The following is a 15,145-nucleotide window of genomic DNA, read 5'->3' on the forward strand; positions in this document are numbered from 1 at the left end:
AATTATGCTGGATACTATCCGTTAGTTGACATATTTCATCTGAACGTTATTTCTGGACTTCGATGTGTCTGCCCCCAGATCGGAATTTAAATTCCGCCAATGGCAAGAATGGATATGTGCGTCTTCGATCACCACTAATCATCCGAATCGTCGTGACGATCCCCTCAGTTTGGAGGATTAGAAAGGGGTTGACCTCCACAAACGCGAAACAGTTAATGGCTACCGCCAGGATTGATCAGACTCGGAAAATACGAGAATAATGCCCTGAAAGAAACATAGGCCTGCTAGAAAGGGGTTCCTAACATCGAAACATTTATTTGCTTTGGTTTCAGTGAATAGCAGTGAGTGGGCATGTGAACGACTAAGTTTAGTCACCGACATTCCTCACGACGTGTGCTGCAGCAATGAACCAACCGCAAAGCTTTTCTAGATGAACGTCGGGGCTGTTCTGTATCGCAGACTGGATTCGCAGCAAAGAAAAATCTCAACAGGTCAACAGGAAAACAATCAAGGCTGCCATAAAATGACACGCAGAGCCATTTTGTACGTACTAACAGGCTGTTCTGTGGTTTGAATAAATTATGAAGTAGCACTCATATTTTATCCTATCAATGTAATTACTTTTTTAAATATGAATGTCCTCAGTTTTTTTGGAAGTCTAAGTTATGGTTATAAAAGGATACCAACGAAAGCGCCATTCTTCGTCCAGACTGTTCTTAAAATAGACTGCAATGTAATAATAACACTGCTTATTTACTATGACAGCCTTATTGAGAAATATTCTATTGTTTACCGCCGAGGGACTAGACAGTGATCGCTTCATGCATTAAACGATCGCTAAGCAAAGAATAGCAGTGAACATACACAGCTTTTGCTCCATAAGACACTGGCTATGGTCGCCTAACAACAAGCCCAGAGACGGAGAACACTGTCCGAAATAGTTTATAAGAATGCAGTTCCTTTGGGGCAGAGCGACCAGAGGATGACGCTAACTTAACTCCATCCAGTTACGAGATAAGCAATGCGTAGAGCTATTACCTCCACTCTCCCCACAGGTATTACAGGCCCATACACAGTGTAGGCCCCTCAACTTCATATGTAAGTAAAACCACTAAATAAGACTTTCCGCAAAAGATTTTAATTAACCCAATGTGTGTCGCTTTTGACATCTTCAGGAGTCTTTTATTATATGCTTTAATATCTAAGTTCACAAATTTTCATTATTATCTAAAAATATTTTAATTGTTTTTTCAATCGTTATTTTAATGACTTGTTTCGCCACAGCTACATTCTTTGTTCCTTCATTACCTGTTTTTTATATCTTGACTACATTCTGACTTTTTTCCTAAGCTTATTTAAGATATCGTATTTATTACGAATTGGAATGTTTGTGTATCTTATCGTTTTATCAGGGACATGTACTAATCGTGTTTTTAAATATGCATGCATTTTTCTCTCTCAGTTAATTGATTTAAACAAACACGATAGACGCGGGGAGTACTTTCACAGCTGCTATTCAGAAACGTTCCAACAATTTTCGATTTATTAAAGACAGCAATGTTATTCTACATACGACTGCATTTGTGGAAGACACCACATGCTTTCCGTGCCCTCTAAATCTTACGTCATATTCAAAGCCTAAATTCAACGGTACAGACATGAAGGTCGTTTAAACATACCAAATAGCAGCACGACTAGAACTATTCAGTGTTCAGCTACGAACACTATTAACAGCTCTCACATGTTTGTTTGTCACACGCAACGTCTAAGTTTCATATTCTGATGTCCCGAGATTGAATCACGGCCAGGCTATTATCACTGATATGTTCCTCGACGCAAATGCTGAGATACGAGTCGATAATAGGCCAAGAGAGTTTCCTTCTATATCCTTTCCAGTTCATCACAGTCATCCCATTACCGAACGCCGCTGTTAAGTGCTTAATATTTCTGTCTTGTATTCAAAGGTCTCAGGTTGGATTCTCAGAACAAAAGTAACCTATTCGAAGTACAAACGCCATGCAATTGCTGGGATAACATATTCAAACAGACTTCCTTACAGATCCTTTAAAATTCAAAATCGAAAAATGCGTACAATTATCCTACCATCCAACGTTTCATTACACAGTCAAAAATCATTAAATACCCAAGTTATAAATCCAGAGAAAAATTAAAATGGAAGCAATCTGTTCCAAGAAAAAATCTCAGAATTTTCCTAGAGAAACTACGGAAAACCACAAAACATAGCAGACAAAAGGGCTTATTTCTGGGTTGAGATTCGAACCCGCGACGTTCAGAATAGGAAATGCCAAAAACCCGATATGGCTGCCGTGCAGAATAGAGTTGTTCTTTCCAGTTTTATAACAAATTACGCATCACTGCAGCTAGACAGTAAATTTGGCATAGTTCCTCCTCGGGGAAAAAATATCCGACAAAACGGAGCGTGGCAATAGCACACTCCATCGAGGCCAGTCCTCCTTGGGAAGCTGACAATCGTTCAGCTGGTCAGCGAATTCCCAGACTTTCACATGGGAGAAGGAACTTAACAAACAATAATATGTTTTAAAATACTAATCAGAACTCACGCGAAGTACAAAAGGTAAATACCAACTCAGTCGTTCTTAAACCACGTTCCTATCCAAACACAATTATTATTTTCTATGCATTGTCCATCGCTGTAAGTTTCTCAAAATCCGATGTAGTTTCTAGGCCGTATGATCCTTGTTATGGGATAGATCGGAAAGGCTCTAGAGCCACATCTGTTCCTCAATCTGCGACTTCAGTATCAATCGTCTATTGTCTCAGTCGAAGTGGGTAGTTAAGAACATTCCTTCATATGTCAGAACCACTTTTTAAATCGAGTCAACAAGAAAATAGTCGCTATTCCTATTGTGACATTTAAAAGCATTCAAAACAGCTGTAGTGATGCCGTAATAAAGAAATGGCATTATGTAAGGTCCTGTGGCTTACTGCAAGAAACGCGAACGGCTGGTGCAATGTATACAGCGGTAGTGCAGTTTGTTATGGATGGAGAAATGCCGAATTCTTGGTCCAAGAGTCGCCTAAATATTTCATACTGGGCACTACTTTTTATTCTATAAATACTATACGAGGCTGCTTACTCTGGTTCTATATTTCCAAACCCAAGGTAATAACAAAATTACCTTCCTAGTAATTACGCATAATTATAAAACATGGTTCCTTCCTCTAAGGGGAGAAAACATTAATTTTAAGAACATGGAAACACGGAACAAGGGAAGATGCTTGTACCTGAAAGAGATGGAACTGCTGAGGAATAGAGTAAATTACATAAACAGGACCTTCCTGATGAAACTGTTCTAAAGTTATTACAACTGAAGCCAAAAAAATGAGTGTGCATTTTATAACAAAAACAAGGGATATAAGAAATGCATACAGAACTTCTTGGAAAACAGAAAACTGGAAGATCGAGATAGTGGCAGCAGCATAATTTTGGAATCGATTTTAAATATGTAAGTTGTGACGACCTGACTAAAGGTTCACATATTATCAATGCATCTTCATTTTCTGGGTCATTGCTGTTGTGACCACAGAGATATTCACATTTTGTACGAGTTCCTTGAACTTTTAACACAAAGCACATAGAAAACCGTTATTTATTTATTTATTTATATTTCTATGAGCTTAAATACACAAAACTTAAATCCGCAAAGTTCTTTCTGTAAGGACAAAAACATCTGCGATGGGTTAATCATTAACTCTTACCACCCTTATCGATGAGCAAACACTAGCCAATGCACACCACTACAGCATTGTAATAAACACATGTTAATTCCTAATCCGTCACTTTAATGGTTTGCTGTTTACATTCGTATACATTGTTTCGTTCGTATTGTCATCCACAGATTTTATTTTCGGTTCTAAGTTCCTTTGGTAAGTTGAAAATTACCAAACTTTCTGACATGCTCCTTCGATATATGAAGCCTAATGCCAACCACCACACATGCTCAAAATAGCTACAGATTAATAGGGTACCTAATTTTTGTTGGACTGAATATTCACTTAGCCTAAACTATAACACTAATTTTATAGTGTTCTACTGTAACAAATTTGGCTTTTTGCTGATGTATTGTTAGTGATGGTAATAATTTGATCTTTTTTACCGAGAATCAGAAACCTTCGTAACCACTGTTAAGAGTATTGCTAGCATTTCTTTTGCACTTCTTGTAGGTAAATGTTTGCAATTAAGATAGTGTTATCGTCCGATTTTCGCCAGTGTTATTCACCCAGTGCAAGCACGTATGAATCACACAAGTTTTATCACTTATCACTTACAGGATTCCTCCCTTCATGCGAATGTGCGAACGAACTTATATCCAGTAATCTATATTCTTAACGTAAGATTCCTTGTACGCCTGTAGTAAAATTCCATTCCTGAATTTAATCATAATACATTTTGTAGTCGAGGATCCAACGTGGGTGGACAGACCGGTTAAGTTTGGATATGAAGTGTTTTATGTCGTTTTGAACAACGCCCTTGTATGATACGCTGAGAATTTTACCAAATTGTTTTAATAAATTGAACACTGTTTTTTTAGCAAACTGTGTGGTCTAAGGCTGGAATAACAAAAACATAGTTTTAATGCTTTTATCCAGAGGCATTAATTTAGGAAGAATGTTAGTTTTGGAAACTCCATTATAAATAGTACGCATTAGAAAAACAATGAATGAAGAATAAAAACACTGCAGTTACTTGTACAATTAAAATGTTTTTAACAATGGTGATGGTATTTGGACACACCCATCACAGTTGAATGCTTTGAGAACTACTTTTATTTCCAGGAAAGAGGAAGCAAGAAATATCCGGAAGGACGACTGTGCTAAATTTGAGACGCGTCAATGTATTTCAGTATTTCTGATAAAAGAAAATGGTTTCACAACTATCCAACAACTCAGACTAAAGAAAACGTTTCCTTCCAGGACCCTACCAACTTATGGGATTGTATCATCCAAAATTATTCCTAAAATCAACTGAACTGAGATAATGATATTGTTAAGTGTTATGACAGTCTTATGAATATTTATTGCTGTGGACCAACACAAAAAGTACTGAATGTGAGGAAGTGTATCCACAAACCGGGGATTGCTCGGTCCTACCAGAACCACAAAATAGGCGTCTGCCTCTGTATTTGATAACGAAGGAAGACCTATCCTTCAAAATGTAATAATATTTTAACATTTTCAACAGACGATGGATAAGACAAACAGTAATACATTATTATTATTCATTACATTCAACCCAACTTCTGCAAAACAAAATCTTTCATCGTCCGAAATAAAGTTATGTTTTGAGAAAGGCACAATTTTCATTAACAAAGTTTCTACATGGTTTCCTTTAGAACTTAGGTAATCCACCACTGGACCATATTCACAGTCAGTTAAACCAGTCCGTAACCTCGCCGTTTCTAATCTTAGCGACTATCAGCTACTCATGAATGACTCTGATCCTTGAGTTTTACTTTGTTCAAACAATTTTTATTTTGATCAACGTCAGACATGAAAGTGGGCTGTATAAAAATGTTATATACACTAAACATTCATATTTACAACACGCTGTGTAGCCAACTTCATCAGACTTGTTTAGCTGCGTACTGATGATCTAATGATGAAAGAACTAAAAATATGATTAAGGAGGAGTTTAAATGTCCTAACATATTCAAGAATAATAATCACGAATCGGAACAACAAGCAAAAGCCATTCAACCGTAATGCGACCTTCTTAGTACTTGATCACGAAAAGAACGACACCCATGTCCAAAGCAAGTGCATGTCGGAGGACGTCGCCAATTTTGTCTGTCGAATAATATGGATGTGGCGGGCAGTGCCAGAGTGCCAAGAGTAGTTTTTCATAATGAAACCTCTATCATCGAAAAGGCTTCAGCCTTGTTTGTCAACGAGTTATGAAGTACCGAAACAATAAAACAAAATAACGTAAAATCATTTTCAATCGCTGGAACATTGTAGGTTCACAAATGACCAGTTTTAGTCATGCTGTCTGTCACTGTGGTACATACGTAACAAACGAAATTTCTCGGACGAATTGTAGCTGATGACAAAATATTATAATGATTAATAAAGAATGAAGGTCGTCTCCCTGACTTTCAGCTCCCACCTTTTTGCTAACATCAACTTTCCCTTGCAGTGAATGTGTTTTCACATTTTATAAATTTTGTGCTTCCAATTCGAAGTTCTGCGTCGTTACTGCGGTTTCTTGTTGTTAAGAGCTTTATCATAGACTGTGGTTAGTTCTGTAATTTGTGCTTGCTCACATTGTCCCAAGCAACGAGGTTCAAAACCGACCATAACCACATATCAGCCTGTTAAATCTGTGGTTAAGGTTTCCTTGCTACCAGTTAAGTAAACATCGCACTTGATACACTTTTATTGTGTCGGTTTCCAGGCTTCTACCGGTCCAACAGGAAACGGAGCACCGCAAATCACTACGCGACTGGTATTTTGGCTTCTACGTTCGTCTTGGTGTTACAAGAACAGTTTACAACAAGTAAGTGAAATGGATGAAGAGTGAGTCTCCTACAAATTATTGCATTACTGTCACAGGGAGATCTGCCGGACTTCTGACCAAAAAATGGAAGGAATAACTCACACTGGAGAAACTTGTAGCCGGCTCATTCCAACAGAATTAAACCACGAAGATCACGATAATGATTTAATTATCTTTGTGTTACAGATCGATTCGAACCTTGGCAACCTTTAATCACAGCTAACTCCATGGAGCAAATTCTTTCCTGAGATGCAGGTAGTGGCTCATCTGGTAACGGAATTTCCGGTCATTTATAGAAATCGAACGTTCACACATGTCTCGAGTAGAATCCGAATCTGAAATGCCTATCGTGCGTGCCTCAGAGTCCGATAGGTTGGATCTGTATTAACTTCCAGTCTGCAGCAAAATCGGCCCAATAATCACGCAGGCCAATCCTATGTTCATTAAAAAGCCAAGGCATAATAAAAATTTCTTCGCATTGTCGACTTCGACACTGAATGGAAATGAGAGGTCAGCTTCACCTTAACCTTCCAACGCTGTTCTGATTTGGCGAATGAAGACAAATATCCCACGACCTCTATAGGCAATCAAAACCCGACCCGGTCAACACCCAGTTTCATTAATGAATGAGCTCTGAATGCTCCGAAAGATCCGTTTAGCATGACCTAAGAATCTGAAGAGCATGATTGGAAGTTCTATATAGCATGGCTAAAATATCTGTTTACCACGATTGAAAGATCTAAACAGTGTGAGTGAAATATATACATCTCGGCATAATTTAAAGTATTTTGATAACGGTGTGGTACTATCGGCTTAACGAGTTCACAAGATATTGAATTCGGTACATGAACCCAGAAATATAATTTTGACTTACAGAATCCAGAAATGTGAAGACTGACGAACCTGTAAGTACTGTTCTTTGCTGCTTTACTTCCTGGTATAAAAACCCAAAACAACGATCCACACAGAGCAGGAAAAAAGCGTTTAATAACCCACTATGAGCTCCTGTTCCTTCCTGATATATCGACTGATAAGTTGCTGAACCTGTCTGTATCAGCAAGCCAAGGTGATGCAGACTTTTGGATTCTAAGACCATATTCACAAGCATGGGAGTTATTAAGAGAAACATACAACACAATGAGAGGATGATAGTGAATTGCAAAGGACGTGGAAGGAAGCGGTCATGGCCTAATTTAAGGAACTATCCCGGCATTTTCCTGGAAGGACTGAGAAAAACCACGAAAAACCCCAGTCAGGATAGTCGGTCTCCGGGCCGAAAACACAATTGGTAATCTTCACCAAACAAGAATATTGTATTATTATTGTTGTTGTTGTGGTCAAATCAAGGAGGATGAGATGGACAGGAGATGTAGCAGGTCTACAAATAGGGAGATAAGAAATACATAATAAAATTTGATCGGAAAATCTGAAGGGAAAGGACCACTTGGAAAATCTCGGTGGTGACTGGAGAATTATGTTAAAATGGACCTTAAATAAATATGTGACTGCGTGGACTGGATTCAACTGGCATAGGATAGGTCTAGTAACAAATCTTGTAAATACAGCAACGAATCTTTTGGTTCCATAACGGGCGACCAGTTAAGTGACTATCAGTTTCCCAAGAAAGACTCTGCTTCATGAAGTTAATTTAATATCAACTTAAAACCTGCCCCTAAATCTTAAATGCAACTAGAATTCTAGGACGACTAGCAGTATTACTGAAGTTCTGGACTTTTATGATCGTCTAGAATTCTTAAAACGTTTCGGAAACTGAATCTGTTTCCGCTCTATTCACTTTGGTCCGCTAGAAAGAGCTAATCTGAATCACTGGATCCCCACTTCCTCCTGACAAAGGCTGTGGCACAGTCGAGTGCAACTTTCACTTACTATATGATTTATAAAACTCCTATGATTAAAAGAAAAATGTATGATAATTTATCCATAACAATTTTCGGTTTTAATGATTTTTCAAGTGGAAATATTCTTGCACATTTTGAAAATTTTAAGCAGTTATTACCAATTCCTACACGACGATAAAATATCATAGATGCAATTGATTATATAATTATTTCAATAAAAAAATTACATTTGTCCTTTCACTCTTTGCCATAAAAAGAAATAATTCTGTCCCAATTCCGGTAATTTTTTAAAGCTAAAGTGCCTGCAGATACTTTATGAAAATGTTATCTGAAAGAATAGGTACTGGAAAGAAACGAACTCCAGACTTTGAAGCAGTGTTGTGGACGAACACAATACAAACACATTATCTTCTCAGCATTTAACATGCAACGCAGCCATTTCTCAATGCTCATTGTTATCTGCCTGAAAGCTAACTTTAACTGAAGATCCAGTTCGTGGAAGTGACGCGCGTTAACCACAAGTGACAGAAATCACACCTACTGAAACATGGCTTGCGAACCATGTGTTTGGAGAAGGCCCAGGAGAATAGATTAAGCATGCTTTTAACCTTTCACTCACAAAAAAAATAATTAAGAACAAATAAGAATTATTTAATTAATAAAAATAAATTAAATATTACAACAGACCGGCAGAACTCTGCCAGTTCGGATCTATTGCCTGCGGTTGCAATCAGGTATTCCCCGAAACAAGGAAAACAACTGCAAATCTCAGTCAGGATAGTCTGTTACGAATAAGAGTAAAACCTAGAACTTTCCGATCACTAAGCAGAAATCCTTTCCACTAAACACCAACGTCTGGGACCGAACGTCTATCAAGAGGTCCACTGTTCAAATCTCAGCAAAAGATTCTGACTAAAGTTTCTCACGGTTTTCCTTATTCACTCCAAAATAGTACATTAAAACAGGCTACGACCTCTCCCTTCCCACATTCTTCTAATTCATCATTAATATCATCCTCTCGTTTTTAATTTCGCCCTCCAGGTCTGTAATAAATGCAGTTGAAACAACGTCGTTATATAAACCAATGTTATGTCGTGCGAACATAAGCAAAAATAGGCCTATCATAACGAAATAAAACAATGGACGAACAACTTCTCGTTATGTAAGAGGAAGTTCTGCAGTTTAAAGTTTTTCACCAAGCTGAGAGTAAAAGAAAATGTATATTAAATAAGTCATATTATGCGAACCGTACAACTTTGTGGGTCCAGCAGAGAAACGTATCTTCGCCCAATCATGTTAAGCAGGTTTGTATTGGATTGCAGTAATTGTTTACGTGATAAAGTCTCAGCGGACCAGCCTACTTCGTCTCCAGAACCTCATTCGGTCTTCAGATCGAGGCAAACATTCAAATAAGTCTACGTCTGATCAATTTATTTTAATTATTTCTGTTAAAATAAAATATCCCTTAAACAACGTTTCAAAATGTAGAATTAACTTTCACATGAAGTCGAAAAGAGAATTTGCTACTCATGTTTGAAAGAAAATGTCTGCTAGGTCAGCGATTACAGCATTTAGAAGTCATTTTTGCGTTGTACGTCGTCCTGCAACATGAATAGCATTCAAAATCGATGTTCTATCCGTGGGTACAGGGATCAAAGCGGCAGAAGCGAAAAGCTGACCACTTACCTCAGTCTAGTAATGAGGTTAATAATGCGTGGAGCTATACTTTCACTCCCACATACGTCTTCGTGAAGTGATTACCATTATTAGAAAACTGGAAAAACATAGTCTCTGAAATGACTATAAAATACATGGCTTAGACTAATGATAAACACAATCGACTCAATATGAACGGACAGTAAAAGGAAAATAAGTTACCCTGCATGATAACAGAAAACACATTTTGTTAATATCGTCAAGACGTGGTAGTTCTACCGCTGAGAGAAACTCTTCAGCTAAATGAATGACGGAGAATCAACAAGTAGGGTGCCTCTTATTGATGAATACTCGGCAGGGATGCACGCGAATCTCAGCAACAGAAATCAAACGTGATATTGAAAAATTATGCAGGCACAATCAGTGTTAAATAGCTCACTAACGAATTATTTTCTTAAAGAAAACGAATGCATAATAGGCCCATGTTTGTTTGTTTTCAATAGTAATCATAATTTAGTAGCATTTTTAATAAACTGCCATTGTGTTTTGATACATTATCCTTATCTTGCGGCCCGCTAGTCGAAAATAAAGGTTGGGTGTCGTCCCAGATCTAAAAGAGTTTGGAAACATTAGTGTTACACAATTGAATTCTTCGATGCAAAAAGGATATAAATTGCTCTCTCTCACTATATATATATATATATATATATATATATATATATATATATATATATATATATATATATATATACAGCCCAAATTCATCTAAATATAATTTAAGGATTCAGTCAGTACTTAAGAAACACTTCTCCAACACAAAGTTTAAATCATTAATGGCGTTAAGGAAGTGCTGTCACTGGGCCCACGTATATTTTGGGGCTCAAGATCCACAGTTTTTGCCCAACAAACAAGAGAACGTCAAACTTCGTTCTGTCACGTATGTTAAAAAAAGTACAGTTTCCAAGATTATCCAATACAACACTAAGACTAATTCATTGGGGAAAAAAGGGAAAACCTCAGTCGGGATAACCAATTTAAATGCTGAAATTTGTTCAAAATTGCGAAGAACGCATTAAAAAAATCCGTGTAGAGCAAGAATATATATTTCCAATCTCGTGATGACTTTTAGAAGCTTGTAGAGAAAGGCTGTAATAAAGAAACGTAAGATGCAAATCCAATTATAATAAACAGGGTTGCTAATGCACACAAAATATCACACTAAGAATATGTTTTGCTCTAATAAGCTGTTTTAAATTTTCAATTCTGCGTCTAGCCTTGTTATTCACGTATGATCATGTGTTCTCACTCCTGCTAACCCATCGTATAATTTACCTCAACCATAAATTCTCAGCTATTATAGATAAATGTAAGCAACAGTGGGTAAACTTTCTTGTATAATTATTTTTGTGGTGATACTGAAGTAGACTGTATTAACTAAGTGGTTTATATTTGTGTCAGAAACAAGTATTGTACTTGTGCTATGACATGTTTTATCTACTTCCTTGGCTTGGGCCTATGAAGGATCTATGGAATGTAAATAAATACTATTTTATTCCATTTGTTTTATTATCTGAACAAGCAAACGGATTATTCATCTCTTGCACCACAACATATGGCTATAATTTTGCTATTTTAATAACCAGCAACATGATTGGGCCATTCTGGAGCAATTCCCTTGTTGCGCCAAAGTCCTTAATCCTGTTTTGTCCTCACCGATATCCTCGTGTATGGGTTTGTTAAAAAACTGTCAGAGAGCACCCCCCACATTTGACATGTTATCTGTTATTTGCAGCCATAATATCGGAACACAGCTCCTGCTACTTTAAAATGAAAGCACGATGGTTTAACCCTGCTCTATTCGATGCTGGTAAACAAACATCAACTTAATAGCTGATCAGCTTGTAATCTAACATAACAAATTATGTGTGTATGAAACGAAAATGTATTGCTTTAAAGAACAATAAAACAAGAACTTACCGAAAGTCAACACGTGTGTGACAGTTTCTGTTGTGACGATGACAGGCTGGTGTCTGGTGGGCGGTGGGCATGCAGTCATCTCGTTTTCGATGATTTTAGCGGTAGAATTGGCTGCAAACTCCATTCTCACTGATAAAATACGTTCTTTTAGGTCTTAAAAGAACACAACCAAATGTCACTTTCTACTCCTTGCGACCACACATATAACACAAGTACATTGCACTGTCAGTTGTTCCTGTTCACGCAACTCGCATTTATTTTGTTTCTAATTTTTGCGCCGCTCACTTCCATACGCCTGTAACGTTCAGAAACTCTTAACCAACAGACATCTCGTACCCACGGACGTTCGAGGTCAAAGAACGTAGATCGCAAAGATACTAATCTCTCTCTTGCGTAACCTACTTGTGTTTTAATGAGCATATTTTAGCTCATGGTAATAATACATATTAAAACAACATTTTCTCAGACGCTGCTGAAATTATAACAGTGCCATCGCTGTAACGCATACCAGGTTATGGACCAATAATTTTTAAAGTTAAAAAATACTGATTCTGGAGGAACTTATATCACATTAGTGTTTTATCGCATAATCAAAACAAATTCATTTAATAGGTACAAGTCCAATTTACTGTTTACATAATTATTTATTTAATAGATTTATTTATTTGTGTGCTTATCAACGAATGTAATCAAGAACGTAGATTTTCTAATAAGTTTATAATAAGAAGAGATACAAAGACAAACTTAACGTCTGATCGAAGAAATGGGCTTCAAAGCACCCTAATCCTCAGCACTGAATGGAGGTGGGTGGAGAGCTTTAAGATTCGCTCTCTGTACCTTAGGGAAGATGAACATACCGGTTGTGGATTAGAAATTGTGTGGACCACACGGCTATTCTGGATGTGGTGGCTGGAAAAATGTTCTCACCGCGATTTCAACCCCTGTTTGACTAATCTGCATCCTACAACCTTCCTGCCCCAACTACCAAGGCTCAAAAGAATTGTATGTAATTAATCCCATGCAGCAAATATCCTCTTGAGAAGCTAATAGTCGAACACATAACCAAGACATTGCTCGCATTTTATCAAACCCGAAGCTAATTACAGAATTCACAAGAGCCCGCCACTGAACCTTATCCTGATCCATATGAGTCCAGTCTAGACCTCATCCCTCCTTTTTTAAGATCTATTTTAATACAGTCTTCCTTCCGATTTGTGTCTGCGTGACTCAAGCTTTCAGGTTTTCAGCTCAAATGTTTTATAAATGTTACATCAATAGCAGGCTTTTGAGAGTTGATTCTTCTACAAACTTCATGAAGAATGAATACCTTCCTATTTGAAATCTCAAGTTAATGCGGCTAAACGTCATAAGATCTTCTCAGAAGATCAGATCAAATCTCGGAGACTATTGTAACTGAAAAGCCAAACAAAGAACTAACAAGCAACTCGTTCGTTCAAGATCTTGTGTGAGGCGCCTACAAATCCCTTACCATGTTTCCAAGTACATCGTACATTTAATCGGATTTCCTTGTATGTATATGATACGTAAAATTCCTTCGCTGCTTCTCTTGAGTACCATATTTAGCCAGTGAGTCCATAATTCCCACATCTCTGCTTCGCCTAAATTCACCAGTTACAAAATCCTATAAAAAATATTCAATTCGTTTTCGTAGGGCCATTTAGTGCCAAAAGTAGTGGTTCAATGTTTGCTGCACCTGCTTCATACTCGGGAGGTATCGATTTTGATTCTCTGTATAAAGCCGACTATTCTGAGGGTGGGTGTTATTTTCCTCAGTCCCTCTAGTTAAACGGTGGGACAGCAGATTGAAACATACAACTGCTTACCAACCCTTTATCAAAATCATCATCCAGTTATCCACTATATAATCTACCCACTTGAGAAAGCGTCCTCAAGTAAAATATGAAGAAATAATGTGGGCACATAATTTGACTGTTTTAGCCCTTTGATCAAAAACAGTCCTTCTGCTAGATGCGCATCAGCTGCTAATGTCATCTGCAGGGACTCGGACATATTCGAGACGAAAATTGTCACACTTCTTCACATTCTATAATAATATAATTTACTTAATTGATTTAAATTATTTTTATAAATATGTTATTATATTTAGTTGCAATTTTCTTGTGTATTAATGTCCTCCGTACTAATGTATTTTATATTCTGCTTGTTTTACCTTTTGTGTTTTATTGTGTTCGTGTGCTCATCTCTGTGCTGTATCTGTAATTGACCTTCTGGCTATTGATACAGCACACTAATAATAAAGAATTGAATTGAATTGAATAAATATAGTTACATAAAATTACAGTTTCTCACCTTATTAACTCCGCAAGAAGTGTAAGTAATATTTATTAGAAGCATTAAATATTTCTTTTACAAAATACAAAGTAATTTTTTCACCGTTTCAAATCGTGTGACACAACTTCACATATGCTTTTTTATCAATAACTTTTGTAAATATTTACAGGTTTATTTTTGTGGTATGTCTTTGAAGTTAACGTCTCTGCAATTCCAACTTCCTGTAACTCCTGCCATCTATGCGTGGAATGTTAAATGACTCTCGCCACTCAATATTTGTGCTACTATCTGGTAGGAATTATTAAATTACATACAATCATTGGTATCACGGTAGGTAAAAGAGGAGCCTGTTGGGGAATTTTGAAGGTCAAGCACGCGTAGCCTGGATTTGATTTCCTGTAGACACATCACAACTTGAGATAAAAAAGACTCGAAGATGGAAAAAGTTTAATCGAGTCTCCTGTTCTCCGTTCGCACAGTCCGTGCCAGAAAATCTGTTACGGCCATTTTATGGCGATAACTAATTAATGTATCGCTGGAGCTAGGATATGTGCATTGGTTCGGACGCAGGAGGCCTACAAATTTCGCATGAAATTGTGTACTGGAAGAAACACTAACAAATATACAAAACTTAAATTCTATATATAACAAACTAAGCACAGTCTCAATTATTACTATTCAAAGGTATGCAAGAGAAATCGATCTCTAATTTGCATGGTTATTATTTTGTAGTTCTTTCTTGTTCTGATGCAAAACATTTAAAAAAAGCGAGTGGAAGTCATGTCTTAGGGAAATAAATTAT

General features: G+C 37.1%; 1 protein-coding gene across 1 annotated transcript in view; it reads right to left on the minus strand.

Annotated features, from left to right (window-relative positions):
• LOC110839737 (ribosomal protein S6 kinase alpha-5) overlaps positions 1-12,360 on the minus strand; it is a 212,077-nt gene extending 199,717 nt beyond the window's left edge. The window contains exon 1 of the mRNA XM_087353988.1: positions 12,031-12,360. Within this exon, the coding sequence (XP_087210114.1) occupies positions 12,031-12,154 (124 nt within the window). The 5' untranslated portion in view covers positions 12,155-12,360. The remainder of the gene's footprint in view (positions 1-12,030) is intronic.
• Positions 12,361-15,145: the final 2,785 nt, after the last annotated feature.

Source organism: Zootermopsis nevadensis, unplaced genomic scaffold (genome assembly GCF_977971745.1).
Source record: "Zootermopsis nevadensis isolate Lab colony 2312 unplaced genomic scaffold, Znev_1.0 Znev_ptg000022l, whole genome shotgun sequence".
Taxonomy (NCBI): Eukaryota; Metazoa; Arthropoda; class Insecta; order Blattodea; family Termopsidae; genus Zootermopsis; species Zootermopsis nevadensis.